This window comes from Mytilus californianus, unplaced genomic scaffold (genome assembly GCF_021869535.1).
Source record: "Mytilus californianus isolate M0D057914Y unplaced genomic scaffold, xbMytCali1.0.p SCAF_4, whole genome shotgun sequence".
NCBI classification, from domain to species: domain Eukaryota; kingdom Metazoa; phylum Mollusca; class Bivalvia; order Mytilida; family Mytilidae; genus Mytilus; species Mytilus californianus.
In genome coordinates this window covers 40,449,722-40,477,514 of record NW_026262690.1, presented here as the reverse complement: position 1 = coordinate 40,477,514, position 27,793 = coordinate 40,449,722, and the positions used below count along the sequence as shown (strand labels likewise).

General features: G+C 31.0%; 1 protein-coding gene across 1 annotated transcript; it reads right to left on the bottom strand.

The window, feature by feature from the left end:
• Positions 1-1,049: 1,049 nt before the first annotated feature.
• LOC127736919 (DNA polymerase delta subunit 3-like) lies at positions 1,050-27,733 on the bottom strand. The gene is made up of 15 exons (XM_052247484.1): positions 27,630-27,733; positions 23,539-23,594; positions 22,361-22,466; positions 21,131-21,238; positions 18,201-18,274; positions 17,460-17,556; positions 15,763-15,987; positions 14,609-14,660; positions 13,606-13,714; positions 11,536-11,588; positions 8,806-8,871; positions 7,687-7,728; positions 4,580-4,783; positions 4,195-4,298; positions 1,050-1,464 (listed from the first exon to the last, which is right to left on the bottom strand). Exons 1-15 carry the CDS (start codon positions 27,693-27,695, stop codon positions 1,375-1,377), a joined length of 1,452 nt encoding a protein of 483 aa, XP_052103444.1. The 5' UTR covers positions 27,696-27,733; the 3' UTR covers positions 1,050-1,374.
• Between the last annotated feature and the right edge of the window lie 60 nt (positions 27,734-27,793).

The following is a 27,793-nucleotide window of genomic DNA, read 5'->3' as shown; positions in this document are numbered from 1 at the left end:
TGGTTAAGTCTAATGTTTTGGCATTACTCTTACTGTAACTGTTTTAGAAACATCACTTTTTTACAAAGTTTGGTTCAGTTAGGGTTGATAGCCCTTTGATCAACCTCGTACATGGATGGTCAGGTTTTTCTGTCAGGATTTTTCTTTCCGTAGACAATTGTGTAATCTGACCTTACAAGGTCAGGATTTTTTCCATAAGTCTTAGACTATTCCAGAGTTGAGTCATCCACAAGGCAGTGGAGCTATTTAAACAATAACTTGGAAATGTTTTGGCATCAGGGACCAAAAAATCATACATATAAACAAGAATGTGTCCATAGTACACGGATGCCCCACTCGCACTATCATTTTCTATGTTCAGTGGACCGTGAAATTGGGGTCAAATCTCTAATTTGGCATTAAAATTAGAAAGATCATATCATAGGGAATATGTGTACTAAGTTTCAAGTTGATTATTAAACTTCAACTTCATCAAAAACTCTACCTTGACCGAAAACTTTAACCTGAAGCAAAACAGAAAGACAAACGAACCAAAGAAAGGATGAATGAACAAACGGATGCACAGACCGAAAAACATAATGCCCCTAAGTGGGGCATAAAAATAAATAGCCATCGGACAACTTAATGTTTTGTAGATGAATCTGTTGAAGTTTAGTTGAATTCTCTTAATTTGTTTTCAAGGAGTTGCTGATTAACAAAGTGTAGACAACACAGACTCTGACAGAATTACTGTAAATTCAGAAATAATTGCAAGGTTTTTATTAATGCAAATAATGCACAACTAGGTGAGAATCGCAATGATAGAACTCGCATTCAGATATCTTATAACTAAATCTGTATGCAAATTTTCCTAAAATCACAATAATTAATCTTGCATTTTTGTCCATTCTTAAAAAATTGCAATAATAAATGCATGCAATAATTTCAGAAGTTACAGTAATCCCTACATATATGTGTCAAATTAGCTGGATGCTGTCAGGCAACATGGCTACATCTCTGCCTGCTTTTCTTCATGTAAAGGCATATATATGTAAATATTATTATAGATATTAGCATCATACTTTTATTTAATTTTCATTTATAATATTATAATTCATTCAAAAATACAGTAATAAATTAAGAGATCTCACAGTAATATCAATAACATACTAGTAGCTAATTTCTATATGTAAACACCAGATGATTTCAAATTTGTGAAACGCAATATTTCAAATAAACTTTTAAATAGTGTAGATATCTGATATTCAAAATGTATCTGCTTTAATAGTTTGTATAAATCCACCTTAATGTTCCTCAAGAAATAGCGAATTTAAATTCATCAAGAAATAGCACTTTGTAAAACAACATTCTATAAATTACACTGTAATCTCAAACTTATTTCTTTTTAAAGAAATTAGTCAATGCTGCTTGCTTCCTACTTCCTGCAGATGGTGGTGATTTTTTCTTTGGTGAGGCTTTCTTTTTCTGTAAAAATAAGAGTAAATGTTCTTGTTATAACTACCAAGCAAATCATAAAACACTTTTATTTCAAGTAAAAATTTGCAAGAGCATAAAGTTGTTGCTTTGTCCATCTCAATAAATGGTTAATGGATAATTTACATTTGCATGACTAATATCTTACTTTCAATAAATTTAATTCTTATTTATGGGAGAATTATCTATCTAATCAACAATACAATATAATGTTTTATTGTTTATTATTGTGGGATTGATATGATAGAAAAATAAATCAACAGATTTTGTTCTAAAATATTGTATTGGCTTTGAAATTGTGATCCCAAAAATATTGAGTGGCTGCAAAACTTATGGATCTCTGTTGAGTGAACTTATGTAAAGCTGTGAAAACACTGCAGACTTTAGATCTAATGACCTTTCTAAGATATGGATTGAGCTTATTGCAACTTAAATAACTTTAAAATACTTAACAAGAAGTAAACAAGTGGTGTGTTTGAAGGCTTAATTTATGATAGAGTAATGCATCTTGGGATGACAATTTCTATATGCCCAATTTCCAGGTGCCTAATTTTTTTAAAAGATTCATTCTATTCACAAGATTGTACTTAACCTAATTCAAATTGTCCATTATGATAGATTCAAGATGTCACATAATTTTTTGTGAAATACTTTATTTTATCCCAACTTATAACTGGTACAACCTTTAACAACTGTCAAATACGATTTCAACTCTTAAACCTGGTTTAGCATATTGTCTTCACATGGAAAAAAGTTTGTACAAATCTATCATTAGCCATCTGTTCCATCAGTTTTTTTATATTTATTTTCCAGTTTTTGACTTCAGACTTTTAATTACTGTAATGAAGTTAAGGGCATACGATAGTTACAGGGGAGGTAATGACGTCGCTAACGTAAAATGATACTTTTCGCATTGTCAAACTGTGACATATCGAGAAAAGATGCATTTTTCGACTGATTTTTACAATTCAGATTGATTTAACTTGAAAAGGAGTTCATGGACCCCTCTTTTAACAAGAATGCACACGCTGAAATGTCTCTCCTTCTTTACTAACCATTTATATTATGTTGATAGTCCTAGATATAAAGCTTTACTACAACTATCACATAAACTTAACATGATTCAAGAAAATGAGGTCAAAGTCAGATAAAGCAAACGAGAAATACATGTACACCTGACAATCATTCAATACACTAAATATAGTTGACATATAGCTATTTGCCAAAGTATCAAAGATACAGACTTAACAAAGAAACCTAAACATTGACCAATGAACCATGAAAATGAGGTCAAGGTCAGATGAACCATGCCAGACAGACATGTACACCTTACATATAATCTATGCATTAAATATAGTTGACCTTTTGCTTATAGAATCTAAGAAACAAACTTAACCATGAAAACTTAACATTGAGCAATGAACCACCAAAATGAGGTCAAGGTCAGATGATATCTGCCAGACAGACATATACAGCTTACAATCCTTCAATACAACAAATATAGTTGACCTATTGCTTATAGTTTAAGAAAAAAGAACAAAACACAAAAACTTAACACTGAGCAATGAACCATGAAAATGAGGTAAAAGTCAAATAAAACCTGCGAGACTGACATGCACATCATAAAATATTTCCATACACCAAATATAGTTAACCTATTGCATATAGTATTAGAAAATAAATTGGGAATGTGTCCATGGGACACAGACGATGCCCCCTGCTAGCATATCATATAAAGTTATAAAGGGACATAACTGAAGAGCGGTATAAGTGACACTACCCAAATTTGTACTTGATCTGAGTTTTGTGGTAATAAGCATTGTGTATAAGTTTCATAAAATTTGGTTGAGGCAAACTTAAGCTAGAGAACGGAAACAATAAATTCAGCAATTTTTCCATTTTGTAAACGGGCATCACTCTAGAACAATAAAAATGACACCCCCAAAATTCAAACTTGATCTCTTTTTTGTGGTAATAAGCATTGTGTATAAGTTTCATAACATTTGGTTGAGGCTAACTTAAGTTGGAGAACAGTATACTTCCTGTAGCGATTATTGTTTTGTTTAGTATTTTATACAGTATACTACCTGTGGCGACTGTTGTTTTGTTTGGTATTTTATACAGTATACTACCTGTGTCCACTGTTGTTGTGTTTGGTATTTTATACAGTATAACTCTACCTGTAGCGACTTGTTTTGTTTAGTATTTTATAGAGTATACTACCTGTAGCGACTGTTTTTTTGTTTATAATTACACCTTATGTAAGAATCCTGGGTTTTGATTGGTTGATAGCCAGTGTATTTTTCACCAATTTACTTTTATCAAATGAATATCGTTCATTTTTAAACAGCGCCGGGGTATATGCAAAAAGGATATGCCTTTTTTACCCTCTCTGCCATGGTATTTGCCAAAAAATACTCTATCCGACTGGATGCTTGTAGTGTCACGATCATCAATGCGTTTTATGTCACGATCATCAATGCGTTTTGTACGTTAACATTCGGTGTAATTAAACAGATATAGCATGTTCTTGAGGGGTATTTGCGAAAAATACCAGTCTTGAGAATGAATTTCCCTCGCCTTACGGCTCGCGAAATTTAACATTCTCTCGACTGGTATTTTTCACTAAATACCCCTCCTTAACATGATATATCTGTTCATTATTTTATACAGAATACTATCTGTGTCCACTGTTGTTTTGTTTTATATTTTATACAGTACCTGTGGCGACTGTTGCTTTGTTAGTTTTTCTTGAGGTTTCTTAGGAGGTGGAGGCTCTGTCTCTGATGCATCTGTTGATTCACTTTCCCAAACCTTTTCTGTCACTGTTGAACACAAACATAATCTATACATGTGCATTATGCATACATGCCTATTTTCTAAATTAATCTTATTCAAGTTTTCAAAAATTTGACATGAGAAAATTCGCAATTTTATTTATCTAATGGACAAGAAAGGGAAAAATTACTTGCATGATACAATTCTACATCAAAATGTTCAAGACAAAGCATCGCAGTGTCATACAAGCATACATTTTAAATTTTTTTATCAGTTATAACTTATCTAAAAAAAAATTCTGAAGATCTATATATCTTGTTTTATTTACCCATATATCCATCATCATCCATAAATGTTTTAGGGACTAATTTTCTCCTCCTTTTCCTCTTTCTCTCGCCAATATTTGTGGATGTTGTTTTCTCTGGTGAATCTTTTTCAGGGCTTTCTTTCTCCACTTCCTTTGGCACAGGGGACTCTGGAGCAGGTGATGGTTCCCTAACTGGACTAGGTATGGGACTTTCATAATCCATTTCTGTAATCATGTAAAGTTTATAAGAAAATCTTTTATCATAATTACATATATTAAATTTTGGAAAAATATAAAAATTAGGTGATGTGGTATGATTGCCAATGAGACAACTATCCATAAAAACTAAATTATGAAGATGTGAACAATTACCTGTCAGCATACAGCCTTCACGAATGGACAAAACTTATATTTTATAGTAAGCTATATATAAAAGGCCCAAGTCTGAAAAAAGTAAAACAATTAAAAAAAGAAAACCAAAAATCACTTTTTGAATAAAAATGAATTTCTGAAACATGGTTTATATTTTAGTCTGAACCAGAAAAAATAGAAGCACAACTCACAAATTAATATTCTGCTCCCCACATTTACATAGATGTAGCACAGCCCAAAAATGAATTGGCTTAAATGAATGAACAGACTATTACAAATACCACTATACACATCCTGTCTCACTTAGGCCAGTATAGTAGGTAAGTGGACAGAAAGTCACAAATTTGATAGGACAAAAAAGTCACAAATAATTTAGTTATAATTGTTTGAGTATATAAGAGAAAGTTCTTGAAATAATTTCTTTTTGTAACATATATTTATTTTACAGTTTAGGAAATTGTTCATAAGCCTTGATAGATGATAAATGAATATCTATTAAAAGAATATATTTCTTGGCACCATAATGCCATTTAAGTACCAAGCTACTTTGACAAATTGTTTTTTTAACAATTATTTGATCAAAATTGATATTTGTGTCCCCTGCGTAATGCGTTAACGGTGCCGATCAATTATTCTAAAAAGAGTAATGCCCCTTTGAAAGATTAATTATTTTGAGAATTGCATTGTTAGTGCTCTCATATGTACAATTCTTGCCAGAATTTTATGAAAGTCAAATCATAGGTTTATATTAGCAACCAATGTCTAGGACGAATTTGAAAATTAGTGCTAATCAATAATTTTTAAAAGAGTTATGCCCCTTGGAAATATTAATTATATGGAAAATTGCCTTATGAGCACTCTAATGAGTACAATTCTTGCCAGATTTTTTTGAAATTTATATTCTAGGTTTATATCATCAATGTTCTTGAAGAGCTCAAAAATCAGTGCTGATCAATTATTTTTAAGAGTCACGCCCCTTGAAAATATTGATTATATGGAAATTTGCAATGTTATCGCCTTCATGAAACTTATATCATAGGTTTGTATCAGCAATGTCTTTGACACTTTCGAAAGTAAGTTCTGATCAAATATTTTTAACGACCCTTGGAAATATAAATTATAATGGAAATCACATTGCATTTGCTCTGAAGCCTTCATTTCTTTTAAGATATTAAAGGGGCATTAGCTACAAGATATAAAAAAAATAAAAATAGGACTTTTTTTTTGTTCAATCATTAATGAAAGTGAAATAGTGAAATAATAATTCGCTTTTAGCAGCCAGTTTAGTTTAATTTTGTCAAAATAAGCTAAGAAACATTGCTGATGAATTATTCAATTGCAAGTGAATAATTAAACTTTACTGAATCCGTATTCATATGACCATCAATTTAACTCATTAGCTAGAGATTGGTTACACATGTATTAGTTGTGTTCAGCCATTAAAAGGAAAAGAATGTCAACATTGAAAGTGAAACAAAGGTGAACCATTTCGTTGACTGATTTGATCCACAATAAATCATTCTTATACAGGTAAAAACAATGATTAACTTATTTTTTTAACCTATAACATGAATTCAAACAGACCTAGAAAAGTCCAATTGCACGAGGTCGCTATCTTTTTATATTTATGTTTATATCAGGTTATGTGACTGTTGGCAGTCTTCGGAGGTCATCTCGATGGTTAATTAGATGGCGTCTAGACTAAAATACACACGAAATACTGATATATATATTATTGAGTCCATACATTGTTAGTTGTTTATTTCAGACTTATTGTAATTTGATATATGCTTTACTATGTTATAAATCAAATATGAGAATTTGAGTCAAATCAGTGAACATGAATTTGACAGCTAATGCCCCTTTAATAAAATGTTTTAAAGAACAAAAAAAAAGTTTTTTTTTTTAAGTTATTGCCCTTGTACCATGGATAGATAAAATATGTGCAACACAGGGGACATTTGAACTCTGTTCTTTTATTTAGAATAAATTTTGTTTACGAAGTTGCTTTATATATTCTAGTTTAAGAAAAATACAAAAATGTTTTTAAAAATAAGTGCTTCCTTATTCAAATAAAAATAATCTCAAAACTGAATTGTGACTTTTTGTCCTGTGACTTTTTTTCCTGTGTTTCTATCCTACATTCGTATAGTAACATGCAACTATCTTAAATCAGAAAATATTCTATTATGGACAGGATCAATAAAATGATGATCACCTTAACTCATGACTATGGTTTATTAATGATCATTATAAACAGGATCAATAAATCATAAGAATTTTGAAGGTGGTATACCTGTAGTTTTTAATAAACAGGATAAAATAAACAATGTTATTGTATACCTTCTTCACAACTACTGTCTATTAACAAGGTTATTGTACACCTTCTTCACAACTACTGTCTATTAACAAGGTTATTATTGTATACCTTCTTCACTACTACTGTCTATTAACAATGTTATTGTATACCTTCTTCACTACTACTGTCTATTAACAATGTTATTGTATACCTTCTTCACTACTACTGTCTATTAACAATGTTATTGTATACCTTCTTCACAACTACTGTCTATTAACAAGGTTATTGTATACCTTCTTCACAACTACTGTCTATTAACAAGGTTATTGTATACCTTCTTCACTACTACTGTCTATAAACAAGGTTATTGTATACCTTCTTCACTACTACTGTCTATTAACAAGGTTATTGTACACCTTCTTCACAACTACTGTCTATTAACAAGGTAATGGTATACCTTCTTCACTACTACTGTCTATTAACAAGGTTATTGTATACCTTCTTTACTACTACTGTCTATTAACAATGTTATTGTATACCTTCTTCACTACTACTGTCTATAAACAATGTTATTGTATACCTTCTTCACAACTACTGTCTATTAACAAGGTTATTGTATACCTTCTTCACAACTACTGTCTATTAACAAGGTTATTGTATACCTTCTTCACTACTACTGTCTATAAACAAGGTTATTGTATACCTTCTTCACTACTACTGTCTATTAACAAGGTTATTGTACACCTTCTTCACAACTACTGTCTATTAACAAGGTAATGGTATACCTTCTTCACTACTACTGTCTATTAACAAGGTTATTGTATACCTTCTTCATTACTACTGTCTATTAACAATGTTATTGTATACCTTCTTCACTACTACTGTCTATTAACAAGGTTATTATTGTATACCTTCTTCACTACTACTGTCTATTAACAATGTTATTGTATACCTTCTTCACTACTACTGTCTATTAACAATGTTATTGTATACCTTCTTCATTACTACTGTCTATTAACAATGTTATTGTATACCTTCTTCACTACTACTGTCTATTAACAATGTTATTGTATACCTTCTTCATTACTACTGTCTATTAACAAGGTTATTGTATACCTTCTTCACTACTACTGTCTATTAACAAGGTTATTATTGTATACCTTCTTCACTACTACTGTCTATTAACAATGTTATTGTATACCTTCTTCACTACTACTGTCTATTAACAATGTTATTGTATACCTTCTTCACTACTACTGTCTATTAACAAGGTTATTGTATACCTTCTTCACTACTACTGTCTATTAACAAGGTTATTGTATACCTTCTTCACTACTACTGTCTATTAACAAGGTTATTATTGTATACCTTCTTCACTACTACTGTCTATTAACAATGTTATTGTATACCTTCTTCACTACTACTGTCTATTAACAAGGTTATTGTATACCTTCTTCACTACTACTGTCTATTAACAAGGTTGTTATTGTATACCTTCTTCACTACTACTGTCTATTAACAATGTTATTGTATACCTTCTTCACTACTACTGTCTATTAACAAGGTTATTGTATACCTTCTTCACTACTACTGTCTATTAACACAGCTTTTATTCTTCTTCTTTTCTTTTGACTATCATCATCTAATAAATAAAAACAAAACTGAAATAATTATATATCTCAGACATAGAAGAACTTAGGGTCTATATAAATGACAATAAGGACTTCAGACTACATCTTGTTTTTATAAGCATACCTACAAAAACTTTTGAAGAATGCAAAGAATTTGAGTCACTAAACCGTGATGGAGGGGTGGGATATATTTTCCTGCTGGCAACAAAGTTAATTAAAAAGTTCCTATAAATTCAAAGCATACAAAAGATCAATGATCTTTGTTCTGACAGTACCTGTACTTTTTCATTTACACATTGTATCAGAAAACATTAAATTTTAACAAGGTAAAATTTGTTTTTTATCATTAAATCATGAATAAGGTGGCAAGGGTCTTATTTTCTGCCTGAAATTAAAAGTGCATTGATGGTTATGAAACAGGATATCTAATATTCAAGTCTATTATGAGTACTTTCTCATAAATACGTCCATTTGAAACCTGAAATATTTGCTAATGCAGATCATATTTTATATAAATAGCCTAGCTTAAAAACATCTTAATAAATATCCCTTGTGTATACTTGTCACTTGAACATAACAATTTCAGTCCTTCATGAAAGGCGAGGATCTCAAATCATTTATACAATTTAACTTAATTACTTTAATATGCAATTGTTAATTGATATCAAAAGTTAGTCATTAAGAAGAAAACTTAACATTACCGTTAAAAGGCTTGTATAGTCCGCGGTTTTATTCTCCACAATTGAACCTGCCAGAAGGGGTGCGGACTATAGAGTACAATAAGCAAGAAATAAGAGAAACAAATTCGCGAGGTGGTTTGTTTACGTTCCGCCATGTTTGTTATTGATATTGTAGAGGGCGCTCTTATCATTTTTCAAAGTAATAATTTTACCTAATCCATATTAATAAGTTATTTTTATTCAATATCAAATTAAAACTGATAAATTTAAAAATTAAACACTTCATTACAAATTTCTTGGTTCTTTTCAATGCATTGATTAAAATAAACTGGTATCTGCTTGAATGAAATCATACAAAAAGTGTAAAAAAGACAAACCGTAAACCAGCTTACGATGTGTAAACTACAAAACGTAATCGATTAATTATTCGTTCCGTTTCCGTGTTTCATACTGACAAATATATTTTATATTAGCTTAAAACCCTTCAAACATTAATGTAATAGATATATTACACACTGTTTTACATAAAGATGGAACTGTTTTACTTCCAAAGTAGTATTATAGTGATATCTATGATGTACAGATTTCGACTCTCACCGTTTTTTTTCTTCTTTTACACATGCTATTCAAACTTCCTGTTGAAACATAAACAAGTTTCTAAATTGTTTTTTGTGTGATTTAAACTTATTTTTACAATCGTGAAGTGGTCTAGAATCATTTACAAGCAGTTTAAGCTTCTGTTTGATGATGGAAAACAGGTTTTTCCAAGAAAATACCGCAAACGACTATGCACGATTTGAAATTACCAGAGTTTCATTAGACCTTTTCTAACAGTAACAAAAAGTTTTTTTACCTGAAATTTCATGGGGAGAAGGGGTTGCGGACTATGTACCAGTGCGAACTATACAAGCCCGATTACGGTAAGTGTTGACACAAAAACATAAAAAAAACCCGTTTGGTGAACCAACGCATGTGAAATTGTTTTGCTTGAGTCCCTGAAGTGGATACCTTGGTATGCCGGGTTGTCAATTTTGGGTATAAAAACAAAAAAAGTACATCCATTGCAGGCAAGTCAAATATTATATTAACTATAACACACATGGTAACAACTAGAATTTCAAACTGTGACAAAATCATTGTTGAACACATTTTGCACTGAATTAGTGAATCAATAAAATTTTGCATTTAGTGTCATATATCAAAAATTCGTAAGGGTTCCACGGAACCCAGTGTCTCGCCTACTTTTGCTGTTAGTCGCAGGCTCAACAAAAATGGGGAAAAATTATTAAAAATTTTCCTCTAGATACTATCTTTTGATTGTAAGAAGTTCTGTTCAAGTTTGGTAAAAATCCAAGAAGGTTTATGAATCTAATAAATGTTTTAAAAACTTTAACTGCAGACTGTACGTAATGTTAACTGGAATAAAACTAAGTCCATTTATAAGTAATATACGGAAAAACAGGAAATACATTTTTACAAAATTTCCTTCTAGATACTAGCTTTTGATCATAAACAAGCTTCTGTCCAAGTTTGGTACAAATCCAGGATAGTTTAAGAAAGTTATTAAAATTTTGAAAGCTTTAACCATAGAGCGAATGTAATGTTAACTGGCAGAAAATCTAAGTCCATTTATAAGTTAAATACGGATAAACAGGATTTTTTTTTTAACAAAATTTACTTTTTAATGCTATCTTATGATCACAAACAAGCTTCTGTCCAAGTTTGGTTGAAATGCAGGATAGTTTAAGAAAGTTATTAAAATTTCAAAAACTTTAACCACAGAGTGAATATTTGTGGATCGCTATGTCTCGCTTTTGCGACAAAAGTCGCAGGCTCGACAAAAAGAAACTGAAATGAAACTTAATCATGTATGTTGCAGAAGGGGTTGTGTAAAAAAAATCTTACAGATCACGACATGAATTAACCAAGGACCAAGATGTATAGATGATTTGTTTACACTTAAAACTAAATAACAACTTTTAAAATATATCTTACCAGAGTCTGGTCCAGATTTTGACCTTTTACCTTTGCCTTTGTCAGGTACTTGCCTACAAAGTGTACAATATTATAGATATATAGATTTTACCTAATCTAAATCTATTCTAATCTATATTTATTTATTAAGATATTTAAATATCTTGAGTGGAAAAATATCATAATTAATAAGGAAATATTCAATAATGCATAATAATTACTAAAACTAAAAGACAACATTGTAGGAATCCATACTTTTTACTCAAAAAAGATTCCAAGATCTGAAGCCTATAGAAAAAGGATTGATTGCTTTTGTTAAATTGTTTTCTTATGCATGTCCAGTGACAAATATATCATGAATATTCAGGAGGAGAACAAATTAATGTTCACTCATTTGGCAGCTGCTTGGTCAAATTTTGCTGGACAGGATTAAAGTTTAGCTGATAGATTTCAAGATTCTGGGGATGTAATTTGACATTTTAGTTTTTTCAATCTGGTGTAAATGCTAAAATTTTGCAGTTTCTAGGAGTCTCAATTCAGTATACCATAAGAAATCGTTAAAATAGTTTTGTAAGGATTTGACATAAAAAATGTCAGTGGCATGAATGAATCATTATACATTTCAATTATTTTTTCAATCAATGTACTAAAATTCTTCAGTCATAACCATCATATGACATTATAAAGGAGTATGTGCAGTTAGGGCATTATTTGGCCCCCAGTTTCAAGTCCAAAAGACTAAAAGCATTTCAAGTTAATAAATAAACCTACGAGAAAGTGAAATACAACGTACCGTAATCTGGCTTGTATAGTTCGCACTGGTACATTGTCCGCACCCCCTTCTTGCCACGAAATTTCAGGTAAAAAAACTTTTTGTAACTGTTAGAAAATGTCTAATGAAACTCCGGTAATTTCAAATTGTGTGTGGTCGTTTGCGGTATTTGCATGGAAAAACCTGTCATCATCAAACAGAAGTTGAAACTTCTTGTAAATGATTCTAGAACACTTTACGATTGTTAAAATAAGTCAAAATCACACAAAAAAATATTTAGAAACTAGTGTATGTTTAAACCAGAAGTTTGAATAGCACGCGTAAAAGAAAATAAAAAAGGTGCGAGTCCAAAAAATCTCTACTAAACAGATATCACTAGAATACGACTTTAAAAGTAAAACAGATCCATCCTTGTGTAAAACAATGTTTAATATATCTATCACATTAATGTTTGAAGAATCTTAAGCTAATACAAAATACATGCGTCAGTATGAAACATCAAAACGGAACTAATAACCGATTAGGTTTTGTAGTTTATACATTGTAAGCTGGTTTACGGTTGACTTTTATACTTTTTTCGTTCTATTACATTCAAGCAGATTCCAGTTTATTTTAAGCAATGCAGTGAAAAGAAACAAGAAATTTGTAATGAAGCAATTAATTTTTATATTTATCAGTATTAATTTGATATTGAATAAAAATAACTTAATATGGATTAGGTAAATTTATTAATTTTGAAAATGATAAGAGCACCCTCTACAATGTCAATAAAAAACATGGCGGAACGTAAATAAACCGCCTCGCGGAATCAAATTTTTTCTCTTATTTCTTTCTTATCATACTCTACAGTCCACACCCTTGTCTGGCAGGTTCAATTTTGGAGAATAAAACCGCGGACTATACAAGCCTTTATTCGGTAGAACAATTTTGTAGAATTTGGCAAAAGAAACATTGTCATTCAGACCTAAAATATGCCAAAATTTGATTTTTTGGTGAAATTTAACAAAATTTTCAGGATTTCAATCAAACTCAATAATAATATAATAGGCCCAGGAAGAATAGAGCACAGGGTTCGACAAACTAGATATTCAAATAAAGAACACAAATCAGATATGTCATTTGTGACAACAAATATAATGTTACAAGATCATATTTTCTCTCTAGTCATTGTTTTAACTGTGATTCTTGGTGATAGTAGCCTTTAAAAACTAATTTGAACTTTTTTTAATATACAAAGGGGTAAATTGTGGCCTTATAGACAGACCCACTCCTTTACAAAACCGAACATTTCTTTATTTAAGAGTTTTCTAACTTCATACCTTTTTGCTGGTGAGGGTTCTTTTTTTATTGTTTCTTGTTTATCTTCTGGTTCAGACTTCACTAATTTATCCTTCTTAACTGGCTCTGATGGCTTTTCATTTGCTTTTGCTGTAAGATATAGTTGGATTATTTAATACACTGTATATGATTCTAATTGAATATAGTTACAGTAAGCCTGTTTTGAATGTAATATTGCTGACATGCATATTTGTATGAAGATTTAAAAATCTAAAGAATATGAGTTGTATTTCAAGAGATAATAATTTACAAAATCTACTTGGAAATGAATGCAATATTAAACATTTATAACTGTGTTAATTATGAAATAATAATGTTCCTATTTAATCAGGTTTTGGGGTTATTTTGGATTTATAGATCTAAATACTTTTATAATTTAGGGCATCACTGACAAGAAATAATACAAACAAAAATCAAACTTCACATATAAGGTATCAAATTGTTTCTGTAACTTACAACTTTTGAATATTTTTTTTCATAAATATATCATATGCAAGACAATTATAAAGACTAGTGGGTATATATGTATTTTGCAATATACTTCTATGAAAAACAGAGTTAAGCTTGACAAACAGATGCACTTTTTCATAAGATTCAATCACAGTTTTAGAAATAAGAATTATTTTTAATTTAGAATTTTAGTTAAGAGGCCATGTTTAAGTGTATAAGTTGTCAACCATAATTAAAAGGAAAGATCTCAAAATGAGTCAGTTTTTGCAGGTTTTCATTTTTAAATATATGCATGTTTGATTGGTTCAATTGGTTATGTTCTATATAAGACAGACTAATGTCCTATAAAGAACTGAAAATTGACTTACAATGCTTTGTGATTTTTTAATTCAAAGAGCAAAAAGATGACCTACTCAAACCTTCCCTTTTTTTTACAGTAATTTGCCAAATAAATGATTTTCTGCATTTCATCACTAATAAGTTTTCAGTTTCTAGTTTCTATGTACTTTTATATATTTTCTATGTTATAAATACCTGTCTGTTTTGAAAAGAATGCCATAACTCCTCCTTTTTTGTTTGATGATTCCTGTAATAATATCAGACCTTACAATAGCAAATCACAATACTTAGAAACCATAGACATCTAAGAGTAAGAATCTGTTGATCTAGACAAGAATGCCCATCTCTATTTTTTTGACATTAAATAATCAATTATTTTAACTATGCATCAAATTCAACAAAGCTGATCTAACAAAAACACAAGTGTGAAGTAACAACTGTTAGAGAGGTAAAATTTACCTTTGGTGTAACAAGAACTTGTTTTTCAGTTCATAATTCTAATGAAAATTTAGATGAAATTCTTGTTGACTTTAGTCTTGTTTTACTTCATTTTATTTAGAGTTTAATTGTTTGCTTTACCTATAATAAATGCAATTTTTGTACCTTAGCTTTTAAGGTTAAAAAGACACAATATGAATTTGTAAAGGGCAATAACTCTGTATGTAGGGAGTCTAAAGCAATAAAAATGCAAGGACTTGGAGTAAAATTTATCTTAAAATTGTTAAAGAAGCTTTAAACTGGTAAAAGTTAATACTTTTTTTTTTTCTAAAAAAGTGAAAATAATTTCAAAGGATCTGTATCTGACTATAGGAAATGCCTATTCAAGTGATGCTGGGAGTCTTAAATTACAATTTAGAGGTTGGTATTTTTCTCTGTTTTATTTTACCACTAAAGAGGATTGTATAACTGACAAAAAATAATTAGATATTCCAACACTTAAGCTTTCAAAACAGAAAAAACCATTAAGAAGCAAAGAAAAATGTGATTTTCCATATGTTTCTTGTATATGTTTCTTGTAGAGATTTATGCGGTTTTCCAATCATCAATGCCCTAAAGATTCAAAACATTTCCTCTTGTAGTTACAGAGGAGGAGACTTTAGAAAATTGGTCAATCAGAAGCAAAGGTTGTCTCTAGGGGCCATGTTTTGACGTGAACCAGATGTAGATAGTTTGTAGAGGAACCTTCAATATATTTTTCCTGACTGGTTAAGTGGTTTTAAAGATGATAAAATGTTAAATATTTATGGACAACAGGTGTCAAAGGATAGCAATAGCTCACCTTTTAGGCAAAGTGAACTAAAATTTTAAGCTGATTAAGCATGAACTTGTTTTTCTCAGTTATATTTTACCTTTGTATTCTTCTTACTGTCTTTGGAGTGTTCTTCTTTCACCTCTTTTGTGTCTTTCTCTGGTGACTTGGTCTTTTTTGCTTGATTAGCAAACATTCCAGCAATTCCTCCTTTTTTCTGAGGTTTCTCTGCTGGTTTCTGAGAGACGTTACTGTTTTCTCCATTCTGTTTAGGTTTTTGAGAGACATGGCCGTTTTCTCCATTCTGTTTTGAAGTACCATTAACCTGAAATTATGAAAAGCTTTCAAAAACATCTTTGGTCAATAGCACACAACAGTGAAAAATCGACAATATTGAACTTGACCTCAATTTGGTCATCAGTAACAACCTATTAAAAGGAATAGATTCATGAAGGGTCCAGATTGGCCCTTAAATTCTGTGAAATTTAATTTGAGTAATAAAAATAAAGAATATTTCGCAAAATATGTTAAAAATATCTATACAAATTCAACAAGCTCTTACACATTAAAACAATTTTGATGTCATTATGACGTCATAAATGAGCACTCTAATGAAGAAAATCATAATGTTGACTAAATTTTGCCCAATTTCAATAGTTTTAGCTTCAATCTAAATTGGCCACATGCAAGGACCACCATAGTTGTTTGTCATGATATGTATCTGACACATGTACATCTTTTAATAATTTTATTTTGGTATAATGGTGTTGCAAATATTTTCCAAAAGGAAAAAGACTTTGAAAATGCATAAAAACAGACAAATTTGCTAAAAACTTGTAAAATATCATTCTTTTGAAGCTGTCAACATTGTTAAAATGAACAAACAACAACAAAATTGTCTAAATTATCTAAATTTGCATGTTTAAAATCCTAAATATAGGTTTTTACATATGGTAATACTCAGTTTGATTTTAAGGGCCAATTTAAGGCCTAAGTGGCCATACTCCTCTGAAAAGCATTAGTTGAATGGTTCATAAATTATTGCATCGAAACTGTTTGCAGCCTTACTTATAGTTAAGCATCAAAACTTTTATTGTTCAATTACTATGAAAATGAGATCAGGTAGCCTATGTCAACCATTCATGTACCCGATATATTACTTATAGTAATTGGGAGGCACCTTACCAGTTTGATGTTGTAGGTATGCTTCTAGTGTCAAGCGTAAACATGGATCGATTTAGGCTTTGTGTAAGCTTTGAATTAAATAAGTTTCAACAAAAGAAGATTTTCAGGTTATATAATTAAAGTGGCAACTTAATGGAGTTTGTATTGCTAAGTCTTTAGTTTTCTATGTTATGTTTTGTATACTGCTTGTCTGTTGATTGTTTTTCATTTTTTGCCATGGTATTGTCAGTTTATTTTCGACTTACGTGTGAGTTTGAATGTCCTTTTGGTATCTTTCACCTCTTTTTTGCAACTTATGACACATGGCCGAAGAACCATACACCATCATTAATATTCAAACTTTGGACAATTTAACTCTGCTGCCTTCTTTAAATCAATGATTGTTGAAATTCATTCACCTTTATCTCAGGATCAGTGATATTTCTAACATGCAAGACAAAAATTAATAATAAATGGCTAAATGAATTCAGGACAAACTTTTTGTTGTAGAAAGACAGATAGAAGGGTAAAATTTGATATCAGGCATACTAAAATGTGACAGGATAAGCTATTGGACTATATTATTCACTCCTAACATATATTTTCAGACCCCACAATACATTAGAACGTTACCTGTTTTGATGTTGTAGGTTCAGTTCTATACCTTTTCTGTGATTCAACCTCTGCATCTGATCTAAGTTTTGCTTTTGGATATTTTATTGAGCTAAATCTGAAATGAAGATTGAATTTTACCAACAATAATTTTATAAAGTTCAACACAAGGCATATTATAAATCATTACAACATGATAACTATGAAGATTATAAATCATTACAATATGATAATTATGAAGACAAGCATCATATAACTATTTTTATTACTTCTGCAGAATCTAAAACATTTCTCTTAAAAAGCATAAATATTCAGAAAAAATTAGCATGCATTCAGTAAACTTCTTTTAGATTATTTCCCAAACTCTTTTGTATAAGGAATGATAGTAAAACATACTGTGTTATCATTTCATTGCTAAAACACAACTGTTTTCATCGGTTAGAAAATTCTATTTATTTCTAAATGTTCTTATATGTCTGGTATTACTATGTACTTACTTAAATATGTCTGGTATTACTACGTACTTACTTAAATATGTCTATAATTGTTGGTTCTTATATGTCTGGTATTGCTACGTACTTACTTAAATATGTCTGGTATTACTACATACTGACTTAAATATGTCTGGTATTACTACGTACTTACTTAAATATGTCTGATATTACTACATACTTACTTAAATATGTCTATATTTGTTGGTTCTTATGTGTCTGGTATTACTACGTACTTACTTAAATATGTGTGGTATTACTACGTACTTACTTAAATATGTCTGTATTTGTTGTACTATCTGTATGTATAGAGTCATAGTCAGCTAGGTATAATTTGTTATCATCCTAAAACATAAATACCATAAGATCAAATGAATGAATGGTTATTACCTTTCCCAAAGATTGAAAATATCAAGGTTTAATTTTTGAAGCACTGATAAAAACCAGATCATTTTAGCAACAACAAATAAAATGCTCCGCAGGGCGCAGCTTGATACGACCGCAGGGTCGAACCCTGAACAGTTGGGGCAAGTATGGACACAACATTCAAGCTTGATACAGCTCTGAATTTGGATTGTGATTAAATATTTGACACAGCATAGGTTTCTGACACAGAATGAATGTGGTCTAAGAACTTAAAAATTTTAAATTGGACATTCACCTATTATGGTCCAATATCCAAAATCTAAATACATGGTTAGATTCAGCATATCAAAGAACCCCAAGAATTTAATTTTTGATGAAATCAAACAAAGTTTAATTTTGGACCCTTTTGACCTCAATGTGGACAAAGTTGATAACGGGGCCCAAAAATAAAAAATTTAAATACATGGTTAGATTCAGCATATCAAAGAACCCAATATATTCAATTTTTGTTGAAATCAAACAAAATTTAATTTTGGACCCCGATTTGGACCAACTTGAAAACTGGGCCCATAATCAAAAATCTAAATACATGTTTAGATTCAGCATATCAAAGAACCCTAAAAATTCAATTTTTGTTAAAATCAAACTAAGTTTAATTTTGGACCCTTTGGACCTTAATGTAGACCAATTTGAAAACGGAACCAAAAATTAAGAATCTAAAAACATGGTTAGATTCGGCATATCAAAGAACCCCAATAATTCAATTTTTGATGAAATCAAACAAAGTTAAATTTTGGACCCTTTGGACCTCAATGTGGACCAATTTAAAAACGGGGCCCAAAATCCAAAAACTTAATACACGGTTAGATTCAGCATATTAAAGAACCCCAAGAATTCAAGAATAAAACCCCATTGAAATTGATCAAGAAATAAGCAATTTATACGAAGTATCTTCTTTTGCACAATACTGTGCAATTGAATATTTCTTGCTATTGCGCAATACTGTACAATTGACAATTTCTTGCTATTGCGCAATATTGTGCCAATGGATATTTCTTGCTATTGCGCAATACTGTGCAATTGAAGATTTCTTGCTATTGCGCAATACTGTGCAATTGAAGATTTCTTGCTATTGTGCAATACTGTGCAATTGAAAATTTCTTGCTATTGCACAATACTTATTATATAATAATTTACACATCCTGTTTGGCGTTTATCTCCTACCATATCATTATTATTTGCTTTTAAATATAAATCAGAAATAACCAACTTAAAATGGAAAATTTTAAAAGAAAAAAAAAGGAAAAAAAGAAAAAAAAAAAATCCCCCCCCCCAAATTTTTTGAACCCCCTTATGATTCATCACCCCCAAACTCAATCCCAGCCTTCCCTTTGTGGTATGGTACCTTGCAGTACAATTTCAGAAAGATCCATACACTTGAACACAAGTTATTGTCTGGAAACTAGAAAAATGCTTATTTTTGGCCCCCAATTCCTAAACGTTTCGGGCAATTACCCCCAAACTCAATTCCAGCTTTCCCTTTGTGATATGGAACCTTGTAGTACAATTTCAGAAATATCCAAACACTTACACACAGGTTATTGTCATGAAACTAGAAAAATGCTTGTTTTTTTTGCCCCTTTTTTTGCCCCTAATTCCTAAAATTTTGAGGCAATTACCCCCAAAATCAATTACAGCCTTCCTTTTGTGATATGGAACCTTGTGGTACAATGTCAGAGAGATCCATACACTTACACACAAGTTATTGTCTGGAAGTTACAAAAATGCTTATTTTGGCCCCTTTTTGGCCCCTAATTCCTTAACTGTTGGTACCATAACCCCCAAAATCAATCCCAACCTTCCTTTCGTGGTATTGAACCTTATGGTAAAATTTCATGGAGATCCATTCACTTAAACTAAAGTTAGAGTGCGAAAACCAATGTGTCTTCGGACGACGCCGGACGACGACGACGACGACAACGTCATACCAATATACGACCAAAAAATTTTTAATTTTTGCGGTCGTATAAAAATGAAATATACAACAAAACCAGCTGTTCATGGTTTAGTCAATATTATTATTATAGTTAAAAGATTGATTTTTTATTTTAAATGACTGGTTTCAAACTTAATGCAAGACTACATTTCTTTCAAAAGGAAACCATTGTAATTGGTAAATAATCTTAAGTTGTATGCAAAATGTGTAAGTGCTATAGAAATTGGTTCATAAAATTAAATCATTGATTGATGGCTACTCAACTTTCAGCAGCAAGTATTACATGCATATTGACGATGATTAGGTTTAGATATTAATATATTTTCTTTATACAAAACAGACATGCTGTCAGTTTTTATTACCTACTAGCTCACAAGTCTGTAAGAAAATGATCACTCTATACAGACACATTATGATTCCTGAGTCAACAAAGTCTTTGATCTTACTCCTTAATGCAACATCCTTGGCAGAGAAGCAACAAATACCAAAATATAGTCTTCGGTGTTGAACCAGTAGGAGATCAAACCAACAATTTCCCCCACATGATATCCTCTACATTGTTCCCTATAAAGTAACTTTTATCACTTTTACAAACTCATTTGTATCAGTAGGTATCTCCATAGTAAAATTAATATTGACAATGAAACTAGTCTAACTGAAAATTTTGTTTGGATTATACAGGTGTTAAATTATAACTGGTTAAGAATTTTTCTCTGTATGAGTTCAGCTTGAAATGTTTCTAGTTTAATACAGAGTTCACTAAGATTTCTTTTCTTGCATATTTATTGAAAAAAATAACCTTTTCTGCAGATTGGTAATGTATGGTGTTAATTATTTACCTTGACCTTGGATCTACCGACGCTGTAGATATGGGAACTTGTAACCACAGATAATGTTGATTTAAATGCTTCGATGTTTTCCTCAGGAACAACCATACATTTCAATGACTGAAATTAATACTATTTATTAAAGTTGAAGTCTGATACTACTAAAAGGCTATTCATAACATTTTTTTTTTCATTTTTCATTTCATTAAGCAACATGTATACAAAGCTTTCATGGCTTTATTAATATAAAGAGTATAGGTTATATAAAACTCTTTATGAAAAAAATCATGCTCCATACTACTCTCATGTTTCAAATGATGAATTTTGAACTTGAGTTAGTTCCCTTGGCATCTTTTTTGGTGGGATCTTATTTGACTAACCAAATTGAAACATGCGATTCACATTAGTTTAATAAGAGATCCTTACTAGATCGTAGTGATGAATTAAGCAAGACTAAAAGAAATAAAAATTGTTCATAAAAACACTTTTTTTAAAGTCTAGCTGTCTGTATGACAAATTTCATTTGCCTGGTTTAAGAAGGAATTTGTGCACTAAGACCTCCAACATGGCAACAAAAGGAATGTACTCTTGCAAAAATTGTCTCAACTAAAACCTATCAATTGTAACATATTAATTAGCATATTTTTATACTATGAATGATTCAGCAGGAGTGACAAGTATTCCTGTGCACTTAAATCCAAAGGGTTCATCTGACTGTACTTTTGTGAATTATATTCTTTGTGTTTTGTCCACAGCCTTACCTATCCTTAGTCAATTATATTTCTTTAATTTAAATTTTGGTTTAATGAACTAACTTTCCAATAGCTTACATAGTAAAATGTGAAACCACATTAATATTCAAGTTCAGAGCATATAAATCTTTCAAGAACTACTAATATTTATTACATCTATAGATTAATTTATTATAAGGCTAACTTAAGCATTAACTTTCAATGTCTACCCATACTAACATAGCAAATAAGATATATTATCAACAAGAAGAAATTTTTCCTTATTAAATCAAACTATTAAATTGAATAGCAACATCATGAAATGTAAAAACTTTAAACATTAACTGACATAAAGAAATTTTAAGATACTTCTTTCTTTGCAGCAGCCATATTGTTTATGTTTATAATAGCTGTGAATATGGTCCCACTACAGCTTAGCATCATACATACTGATGTTAAATCCACAGAATGGAAAAACTCAGAAAGTATGAAATATTGAAAATTCACCTACCTTAACTCCAACAACAGGATGTGACAAGCCAGCAACAAAATATGTCACAAACAAATGATCATTGTCTTTATTGTTTCTTTGATGTTGAACAAAAGAATATAACATCCTGTGTAAAGCAAACATAAGATTTGTTAAGTTAATAAACCAAGGCTTGTCTCACTTTATTTAATACAACAATTACAAACATTTCTGTCATTTATTATGGATATGTGAGGTTTTCAAAATGTGTAAAACTACATTTGCTTTGAACAAATTGTGGCATATTTCAACCTCAAAGTTTAAATTGATTTCAAATTTCATTTTACAATTTAATGTACAATAGAAGCTTGTAATCAAATAACTTTCCATCCTTAATAGTATGTTTTTCTTTTCTGCATGTTTACTAAGGCAGGGTTTGAATCGACCATTGACAATGGAAATTAAAATGGAACCCAACATCACATATTCCAACATCCTTATGTAATTCATATCAACCGTTACTCTACCAGATTAAGGATTTGATTCTTGATTCTTGGTGTTTTAACGCTGCTTTTAAGCACCGCTTTTGGGCTATTTCGTGGCGGCCAGTTTTTATTGGTGGAGGAAGCCGGAGTGCACAGAGAAAACCACGACCTTCGATAGGAAAACTGACATTCCTAGTCAATTAAGATTGAAGTCGAGTGCACCCGCACGAGTGGGTTCGAACTCACAACCTCAGTGTTGACTGGCTAGTGATTACAGTAGTAACTACTTAGACCACTTGGCCACCGAGGCCCCACCAGATTAAGGAATGTAAATACTTCATTCCTGAGGGTATTTTAATATATATTCTGGAAAATCACTGGGAAAATCAACATTGAAGGAAGCAATAATATAAATTTATCCAGTCAGTTCCAGTGATTTTCCAGAATATATATTAAAATACCCTCAGGAATGAAGTATTTACATTCCTTAATCTGGTGGAGTAACGGTTGATATGAATTACATAAAGATGTTGGAATATGAGGATGTTGGGTTCCATTTTAATTTCCAATCAATTCTTTACGAGTAAATTAGTTGATGTAATAAAGTTTGTTTGACTACTTATGTTGTATGACCTTTCGCTAAGCTTGCCAGCAGAGAAGTGTATACTTTTGTCATCAACTACATTCAATGTGTATTTCCTTTTTTGTAAACTACTCATCAATTTGAACACTTACTGTTTTGCTTTATTCACATGAACTTTTAAACCTAAACTTAACTTTTTGAATGTGACCTGAAAAAAAAAAGAAGAAAAATCATCAGTCAATAAGTCATTTGTATGTAATAAATTCTTATATTGTATTATACTTCAGATTATGTTCAACAAAATCTGGCAAGAATTGTGCATGTGAGACATACCTGTCAAATGAGCCGTATTTTGCAGGTGTGACCTGTGAATTTACCAGCTCACCAGAGATTTTTCAATACCCGTCCGGGTCACAAAATAACCCGGGATTTCATGATATGACCCATTTTCACCCTGTATTCTAGTGCCATGAGACTTCTATTGTCTAAAATGCTATGTTTTCCTCAGATAAACAGCAAATTCAAAATTGGACAGGAAGTTCGATAATTTGCCATCAATTGAATGATTTACAGCTATCAAAACATAATTTTGACACCATTTTGATTGAATGGTAATATCAATTTTGCTAGTAATCTTGTTAATTATACTCCAGAAAGGGTGAACCCAGTCAAGCTTCACATACAATTTCATGTCCTGATTTATAAAATTTGCCTTGCAAGTATCAACTATTTTATTATAAAACAAGAGGCTCTCAAGAGCCTGAATCGCTCACCTGTAATTTTTTGCTTAAATCTTTCATCAATGATTATTTTTGCTCTTCAATTTATATTTATGAATGGCTTAAAACTTCCATTGAAATGTTCTTTGTATCTGTCATATTTTCTTCAGAATCAAAGAAATGCATTTTACCCCTATGTTTCATTTTAGTCATAGTGGCTATGTTTCTTGACGTACAAGAAAATAAAATACAAAATTTATACTAGATACTCTGAAACTCATTCAGCCCAAGTTTGGCTGAAATTGATTCAGCAGTTTCAAAGGAGAAGATCTTTTAAAGTAAGCAAACTAAATTAACAAATTGTGAAAAATTGATTTTAAAGGGCAATAACTCCTTAAGGGGACAATTGACAGTTTTGGTCATCGAACTTATTTGTAGATCCTACTTTGCTGAACATTTTTGCTGTTTACAGTTTATCTTTATCATTAATAATATTCAAGATAACCAAAATCTGCAAAATTTCCTTAAAATTACCAATTAAGTGGCAGCAATCCAACAATGGGTTGTTAGATTCATCTGAAAATTTCAGGGCTGACAGAGCTTGGCCTAATAAACATTTTTACCTCTCATCAGATTAGCTCTAAATGCTTTGGTTTTTGAGATATAAAGCCAAAAACTGCATTTTACCCCTATGTTCTATTTTTAGCCATGGCAGCCATGTTATTTGACGAAACAGTAAATAAAACACAAACTTTATTCCAGATACCCTAAACATCATTCAGCTTAAGTTTGGTTGGAATTGGTTCAGTAGTTTCAGAGGAGAAGATGTTCGAAATAGTTTACACCAGACGCACGACAACGACAGACGAAGACGGACGCCAAGTGATGGCAAAAGCTCACAGTTCCTTTGGAACGGTGAGCTAAAAAAGTGTGAATAAAATAAGGGCATTGCTTTATATTTATATTTGATTTATAATAAATATTTAAAGTGGCATTAGCTGTCAAATTCATGTTCACCGATTTGACTCGGGGCCTTATATAGCGGACTATGCAGTATGGGCTTTGCTCATTGTTGAAGGCCGTACTGTGACCAATAGTTGTTAATTTAGTTGTCATTTGGTCTCTTGTGGAGAGTTGTCTCATTGGCAATCATACCACATCTTCTTATTTCTATATTTCCTAATATCTAATACTGGTATCTTTTTAGTAATATGTATTGCCAGATATACGTTGAAAGCCTACAACATACTTTAATGGTCATAGAATACTGAATTTCTGAGGTCTCTGATTGCTTTTCACCTCAGTGTCAGATATACAATATGCCAGGTCATTGTATTAAAAAAGAATTGATATATGAAACAGAATATTTATTAATCAAGTGGCCAGAATCAAATAACTATGACATCATGATCAGAATATTGTAAAACTGTTGCAGATTGTTGAAAATCTGGCTGGAAAGTGTTCACAGAATCTATTCTATCACAAACGGTGAGAACTTCATCTGTTAATGTCAATCTGAAATTTCCCCTGCTAATGTCCTTCCAAGTATCTGTTATGGGTAAAGAATATAATTTGTTGTTCACTTCTTTTTTTTAACCGGTGTCTGAATATCGTATTATGACAGATGACAACAAGGTAATCTTGCCATCCGTCTTGAAATGGATTTAAGGAACACAACTGAGGACTTCGAGAAATACTTTTCATGAGGACAGATGTCGGACAATCTCCAATTTTTTTCCAGAATTTTTTTTTTCTATAAATGCTGATGAATTTTTTTGACTCAGCGGCTTATTTTAGACACAGCAGGGGCAAGGGAAAACAAACTTAAATTTTAATTTTGGCCTGAAGGATCTTGGGAAATCAAGGAAACCATCTTCACTCACTCACTCTGAAATTAAAGTTGATCATTGCACACCTCAAATGGAATCGTAAATTATTTTATCATTACTTTTGCATAATTATGGAATTATTTTGCATTATCAAGCACAAAAAAGGTAAGACTTTGTATATATGCAAAACTTTCTAGCCAACAATGAAGATTTCATGGCAAAATAAGGGCCCAAAATTCACTCTCAAAGTCCAGACGAAAAAAATGGCTTCAGGGTTATGACGTCATAGGAAAGCGTCACAGAAAAGAATTAAAATAGCCTTTCATTATTCAAGACGTCATAATTATTTGGACTACTGAAAATCATCCATCCAGGACCTGCGTACACGCCTTAATGAAAACCCTGATATTTGCTGGTATTGGGTCCATTAGCTCCAAAAACACATTAGCACCCTACATGTTCTAACCCCACACATTCGCCCCCAGGGTCCTTTACCCTATTTTTATTCAACATCATAAATAAAATTAGTGAATTTTTTAAATGAAATTTTTTTTTAGTGATTAGATGATTAATTATTAATTGTGATTTATTTTAGATTACTATTACTTAGTATTTACAACAGTGTACAAAGCTAATTTGGTATTATCGTAATGTGTTTGGTGTAAAGTAAAATACAAGTAGTTAGCTTTGTAACAGTGGTTTGATTCCGCCAGTGTACTTTATCCGGAGGAAGAAAATCCCCAGTGATTTTTATCCACCAACAAATATTCACTAGGTTTTTCTATCCGGGTCCAGTGTAAAACATCCACCAGTCATTATAAGGTTCTAAAAAGGGTTTTTTGAAGGGGAAATATATATAAAATGTGGCTTAATAGTTTTTAGTGTATTTGAAAATTGCATAGTCGATTTATGTAAAAAGTGGAGAGTTTTCATCCGAGGAATGTTCACGCTAGTGTTTTTTAAACCAGGAATGATTACACTAGTGATTTTGTTCCGGAATGATTGCACTAGTTATTTTATACCGGGATTAATTACACTAGTGCTTTAGATCCATACATTGATGAAGTGATTAGTACTCATTTTTGAACACACGATAACACAATAATGCTTATTAACGAATATTAGATTAATTAATTTTTCTATGCAAATTTATAAAATCATATGCTTTCAAATTGTCACTAATTGTAATATTTATATGTATTGGATTGCCGAAGTATTTCTGTGTATTTGCTTTTCGGTTGACTTGGATATAAATTCATATCTTCTATGTCAATATCAAAGGATGCTTCTATAATTGAAACTTTATGTAAGAACAAATCTGCTCTTTAAATTTGGTTTATATCAAGTTCAATGTCTTGATCATTAATAAAGTATTTTGAGTAATAAAAATATCGTCCTCATCATCATCAATATTATTTAGATCTACTAGATTGACTCAGATTAATTAAACTGGTTCCTTGAAAATCATTGTAAACAATAAACCGGTCTAATATAAACAAAACAACGATATCAAGATCGACGCTTTCACACTATTTACATCCAATATTCTCTAGTGAAAAACAGTTGGTTACCCGGAATAAATACACGGCGGAATGAAAGTACGCTTACATATACAACTACAGAACTCAAATTTTACCTAGTTGATGTTAAATATCATTCGGTGCTAATTAAGACAGTTTTTATACAAACACATACTATTTGATTTTCATCATTGACCCACTCGTCTAAGTTTTCCAGATACATTTCGTCGATAGTGCCCATTTTGCTGAATATTTACTTTCGTTTTCCCGCAAAATCAGAGTCAGATAACTGCTTGGGTTTAATGACAATAAGCTCGTAGTAAAAAGTGGTCGTGCAAC

Coding starts and splice junctions, on each gene's coding strand:
- LOC127736919 (XM_052247484.1), bottom strand. CDS start 27,695: ATGGGCACTATCGACGAAATGTATCTGGAAAACTTAGACGAGTGGGTC. Junction 23,595..27,629: donor TCAATGATGAAAATCAAATA/GTATGTGTTTGT, acceptor TTTTTTTTTCAG/GTCACATTCAAAAAGTTAAG. Junction 4,299..4,579: donor GGATGATGATGGATATATGG/GTAAATAAAACA, acceptor TGTGTTCAACAG/TGACAGAAAAGGTTTGGGAA.